The 6,186-nt window shown below is 40.3% G+C and overlaps 1 protein-coding gene across 1 annotated transcript in view; it reads right to left on the reverse strand.

Annotated features, from left to right (window-relative positions):
* The window catches only part of WDR49 (WD repeat domain 49), a 116,338-nt gene that overhangs the window by 8,290 nt on the left and 101,862 nt on the right, over nucleotides 1–6,186 (reverse strand). The window contains exon 17 of the mRNA XM_018557787.1: nucleotides 1,559–1,665. Coding sequence (XP_018413289.1) covers nucleotides 1,559–1,665 — 107 coding nt within the window. The remainder of the gene's footprint in view (nucleotides 1–1,558; nucleotides 1,666–6,186) is intronic.

Genomic DNA, 6,186 nt, shown 5'->3' on the forward strand with positions numbered 1-6,186 from the left:
ATCCAGAGGGGGGGGGGGCAACGGGGCAATTTCCCCCCCCAGATTAGTGTCCCGACTCTCCATCCAAGTTCTGCCGCAGCCACCCGTCCCGCAGTGTGTACTGACAGCTGTCCGGGCGGGCTTTCGATGATCACAAGTACGATCTGCCCGTCCAAGGTGGGCAGATCGTATGAGCTTTCAATAAGCATACGACCATCGCAAGACAAAAGTCTTGCGATGGTCGTTAGGTGTATGGGCACCGTTAGCCTGGTGGAGGCGGAGCTGATATCCGTCTCTGCAGGCAGCCAAAGCCACAGCGACATCCTGGTATGTGGGTCAGCATGAGTGAGGACGCTCTCCTGTGACCCCTCCACTGGCCGCCAAGGAGAGGTGCTGCAGCCTGGATGTAGGTAAGGGTGGGGAGTCTGTGGGTGATAGCTGGCTTGGGGGGATTGGGGGACTGTAGCTGGGTGGTATTCAGCAGTGCTGTATAATGATTATACAGCACTGCTGAATACCACCAGCTAAGGGGCCCGCGGGCGTCACCCCCCCCTGCCCAAAGGCCGTTAGGCAGTGATGTTGAACGTTTCTTAAACCCGAGCGCCCAAACTGCAATACCAAACTTATTTTCAGCGCTGGCACTTTGAGATAATTAAATTGATTTTGCGTCGCAGTTTGGGCACTCGGGTTCAAAAAGGTTCGCCATAACTGGACTAGTGTATGCTGGGGCCTTTAATGGCCACAGTCAAGGCCTGCAACTACAGTGGTTGGTGTCAATGAAAAAAAAACAAAAAGCTGTCCTACACTTAGGAGGATTCCTGTAAAGACCGATATGCAACCTGGAGTTCCTATTGTCCCTAGCAGCTTAAGTCCTGTCCTGGCCCCTAACCTTTTGCCTGGGGACGATATGTGTATGAATGGTCCAATTTTTGCCTCGCAGGCCTGCTGCCTGGGGAGGGTGTGAGTCCAGGGGCCCTAGCTTCTCAAACATGCTGCCTGGGGAAGGAAGCTAAAGCTGAACAAGAGTTCTACTTAGTCAATTGTTGGTCACAGCTTAAAGGTCAACAACTGGAAATTGCTGGTCTCTGTTGTGGGTTGGTGAGTGTTTGGGTGCAGCTACAAAGCCCCACTAGAAAGACTAAAAGGGGCCGTTCATTAATATAACTTTATTGGGGTCACTACAGATGACCCCTTTAAAGCCTTTTCCACTGTAAATACTTTAATATTCATAACATGTAACGGATTTAGAGAATATATCTTATTTTCTTAAATGGTTATGAGTCTGCTGCTCTTCTGAATATAATATTGAAAATGTGTTATATTTACATCCATGTTCATAAAGTCTGTTGTGTTATCCGCTTAATTTTCACTGGGCCGTGTTCAAATCTGTAGGCAGTATTTTACATCAGGTTTCCTTGCAAGTTTAATCGACAGTTTTCTATGGGTACAAATCAAAACTTGCTTTTGAGAAGCTCCGTGTCTACTAATATTTTATTTATGGTGGTTGCTACAACAGTAAAAATGTCATAAATTTAATATAGATCAAGCATTATAAAAATGTCATCGGCATTGCACTTACCAACACTATGCTGCACTGAATCTCCAATGAAGTTTGAATGTAACTTTTCTTTTAATGCATTTTCTCTATATTTTTTACCCAAGATTGTGTTTTCCCATGGACTGTTTCTAAGTAAACAGAAAGATTTGTAAAAGTTAATATGTGTTCATAGTTCTCACTGCCATATAATACATATCTAGCTTTTATTATAAAAGTTATATTGCAGTCAAACTTGAAGAGAAAAGCAACAGAGTACAGGTCAAATAAAAGATCTTGGTGATGTGCACCTTCATGATTGTCTTTACGAATGCATTCTGGTGTAAAGTCATTTTTTTTAAGGGGGGTATTTTAAGGGTAGTTCAGTTTGTTTGAATTTGTATTCCTTTCATTTGCCTTGGTTTTTTTCTCCTTTTTTTGTGCATTGAATTGTTATTTGTATACTGTTGCTCAAAATTTTTTATTTTACTTTTTACACTTATACAAAGGAACAGATTGTTTCCGCAGTGGGCTGTGCAAGGACCCAGTGGGGAGAAAAGAGGGGGCTTTTTAGAAACCGGTCCAGACCTCGTATATAAAAGTCTTAGAAAAACATTTATTCACTAAATTGTTGTATACATAATTTAGAACCAAAAAATAAAGTACAAAATCATGTCATCAATAAAAATATATATCATTAATAAAAATACATATTGAATATGCAGGTTCACCGTTAGGTGACAATACCGTGCGGTTACGAGATATGCGGTAACTTATTTTCAGATGATGGTGAACCTGCATATTCAATATGTATTTTTATTAATGATATATATTTTTATTGATGACATGATTTTGTACTTTATTTTTTGGTTCTAAATTATGTATACAACAATTTAGTGAATAAATGTTTTTCTAAGACTTTTATATACGAGGTCTGGACTGGTTTCTAAAAAGCCCCCTTTTTTCTCCCCACTGGGTCCTTGCACAGCCCACTGCGGAAACAATCTGTTCCTTTGTATTCATAACCTGGGGTGTGAAACCTCCAGCTCTTCTAGACGCTATTTGCAACATACGCCTGCCAATATTATCCCTTAACTAAACCCAGGGGGAAAACACCCCCATCTTGTGTGCTGGCAGACGTATCTTGCTAATAATATGTGATTTATTACTTATGCTTCAATAGAATGCGTTTTTTGATATAAACTTCCTTTTTGATCTGTTTTTGTGAGTGCAAACATTAAGGTGTACTAATAGACCATTAATACTCAAGAGCTATCAAGCAGTAACATGGCGAGCTTTAGTGGAAATGCCTGGAATGACTTCATGTCCAAAATCCAATCTGATTCCCCTTCCCAAACATCAGCCAAATTTGAAATTGACACATTAACCATTAAATTTAAAAGGCTTCTGGAGAAAAAATCTATTATTTACTGGCACATTAAATATTTTGAAAGATATATGACTGAAAATATTGTCCCATGGGGACTGAGAGTTCAAATTTTTCCTACGGTGGCAAAAATTGATGAAAAATTAAAAAATAAATGGGAACTCAATTTACAACAATGCTCCCTGAACATGATTTCACTTCTAATAGAGCACTACCGCTCTGAATCTGCTATAATTGATAAAGCTATAAATGATCTATATCAGAATCACGAAACTATCTGTGAATCCCTACCATTTAAAGAACAGGAAACAGACATTAAAGAACACATAGTAACCTTTACAAAGAAATTATTATTAAACAAAGATCAAAAATTTCTTAAAGATAATGCGGCATACGCAGCAGGACGAGCCTATAGATGGAATGGTGAAAGACAAAGTAGGATGAGGGCATATGTACCTAGATCCCAGAAAAATAGCGATCGTGACACAGACCTTGAATCAGTGTCTTCCCACGCCTCTTCCCTTATTAGTCGTAGATCCTACTCTTCCTCCTTTCCACCTATGGCAGGTGATAATTTCCCTAGCCATAGGAAAAATAAAAGAACTAATAACCATCAATATGGATCACAAATGAAGAGGAAACAGGATGCCACTAGTGGGGATTTCAGTACTGGCGAGAATTCTTCTCTATACAATGACCCGTATCCCTTTAGGACTAGATCGGATACACGTTTATCAGATCTACCGCACAACACCAACTCCTTTAGCTCAGTCTCTAATACTTCGACAAAGGAGACAGGACTTTCTGATATATCTCCTAATTCTAATCGTAGAAATCAAGGAGCCAGACCGAAACATAATGGTACCACAACTGCTGTATCGCCTACCTTAAGCCTGCCCGGGAATATTGAGTCTTTTTTAGTAAAAACTCAGGGGGAGAAGAAAACCTCCAGATAATAAACTTATCGGCTTATCCCCTCTCTGAGGCAGAATTTTCTGTCCTCAAGTTAGGCCTGAGTTTTTGCCCAGATCAAAACTACGATGAGTTTGAGCTTGTAAAGGATATACATCTCTTTGCTCGGAAGCTAATATATAATGTAATTTTTGATAATGATCCTCATAAACATCTTGAGGTATCCCCTAAACCCCAACATTGGAAGGACTATAAAATAGCTGATTTCCGAGCCCTAAAAGATCTTATCTCACTTCTCGATGAGAATGATGAGGTTGATGCTAAGTCTCTCGCTGATGACCTGTCTGACGGCTCTGTGAATGACCCTAATACTAAACTTGATCAATTGTTCTCCCTACCGAATATTTATAAATCAAAATCTGTTAAATTTCCACACCTCCAATCTAATTCCAGTGTTTGGGCCTTCACGCAGAATGTCACCAGAGACATCAGGGAGAAACTATATCCAACCCCAAAGCTAAAAAACTTTACTAAACATCAGTACAAAGCACTGAATAACCTAAAAAGATGTCAAGACATCGTTATCAAACCGTCGGACAAGGGAGGGAATGTGGTGGTTATGGATAAGGACAAAAACAAACTGATGTGTTTGCGAATCCTGAGTAATACGAATTGGTATGAAAAAATCGACATAAAAAGTATAGACGTATTTAACAAACAATTGAAATCTATTCTACATGACGCTCTATCAAATGCACTGATCTCGAAGGAGACGTTCGAATTCCTGGACATTAAACACCCATGTGTGCCAACATTTTACGCTTTAACAAAAACACACAAGAATATCAATGATCCTCCAGGCCCCCGATTATTTCGGGCATGTCCTGCGTGACAGAGAACGCGAGTAAGCTTGTAGATGACTTCCTGCGCCCCCATGTCCAGGCTTTACCTTCCTACGTCAAAGATACAATCCATCTCTTACAGCTTATAAATGAGTTAAATGTACCTAGTGATACTTTACTGGTAGCAATCGACGTGGAAGCTCTATATAGCTCAATACCACATGAGAAAGGACTTAAGATCATCGAACAATTCTTACTCGAGAGACCTAACTCCCAAAGTGAATACTCAGTCTTCGTAATACACCTCCTCAAACACATCCTCACCACCAATACCTTCTTGTTCGACGGTTCCCACTACCTCCAGGTGCAGGGGGTGGCTATGGGGACACGGTGTGCCCCCTCTTATGCCAACCTGTACCTGGGGGGATGGGAAAGATATGTGATGACGGATGACACCTTCGTCTCAAACCTCAGCCATGTATTGTTATGGCTGAGGTATATTGACGATATCCTGATCCTCTGGACGGGAACACGTCAAGAACTTCTATTATTCATGACATTATTGTCTGATAATGAATATAATTTAAAATTTACCATGCAGTGCGATCCCAAAGTAATTACCTTTCTTGACACTAAGATCTCCATTTCCGAGAGTTTGACTGTTGAAACCACTCTTTATAGGAAGCCTACAGCAGGTAATACCATTTTACACTCAAATAGTGCACATCCTTCATCCCTGGTCAAGAGTATCCCGTATGGGCAATACTTGAGACTCAAAAGAAACTGCACCCTACAATCTGACTTCCTGCATGAAGCCTCCTTACTTAAAGAACGGTTGATCTCAAGAGGTTACACTAAATCTCTTTTAAAAAAAGCATTTCAAAGAGCGAACCAACTTGAAAGAAGTGACCTCCTTTACAATAAGAGAGATAGTTTGAACTCTCAAAATCCCCCTACTAGGCTCATTGTAACTTACAATAAACAACACTCACAGATACGGAAAATAATAACTGATCATTGGCCAATTTTGACCTCAGACCGTACCATTAGAAGATACATTGGACAACAACCCGAGTTAGTTTTCCGTAGATCGAAATCTCTGCGGGATAAACTAACCCAAAGTCACTTTATAGATACTTCAATAATAACTCCCCTAAATAGGGATAAAGGGCTTTACCCATGTGGTAAATGCTCTCAATGTCCATGGATCTGCATGGACAAAACTATTATACTTCCTAATGGACAACCATGGACCACCAATGGACACTATACCTGCGAAACCACAGGGGTAATATACCTAATGCGATGTGTATGTAAGGCCTTTTATGTAGGCAAAACTCTTAGACCCTTTAAGAAACGCATCAACGATCACATCTACCTCATCAACAATGGCAAGCTAACCACCCCTGTTTCTCGCCATATAGGCCTCAAACACAATTTTGATTCGACTAAAATCTCTTTTTCTGTTCTTGGACATGTTCCTGAAAACCCTAATAGAGACAAACTCCTACTTCAAAAAGAAACCAAGTGGA

The sequence above is a fragment of the Nanorana parkeri genome, unplaced genomic scaffold, assembly GCF_000935625.1.
Source record: "Nanorana parkeri isolate BGI_ZX_2015 unplaced genomic scaffold, ASM93562v1 scaffold303, whole genome shotgun sequence".
In the NCBI taxonomy this organism is placed as follows: Eukaryota; Metazoa; Chordata; class Amphibia; order Anura; family Dicroglossidae; genus Nanorana; species Nanorana parkeri.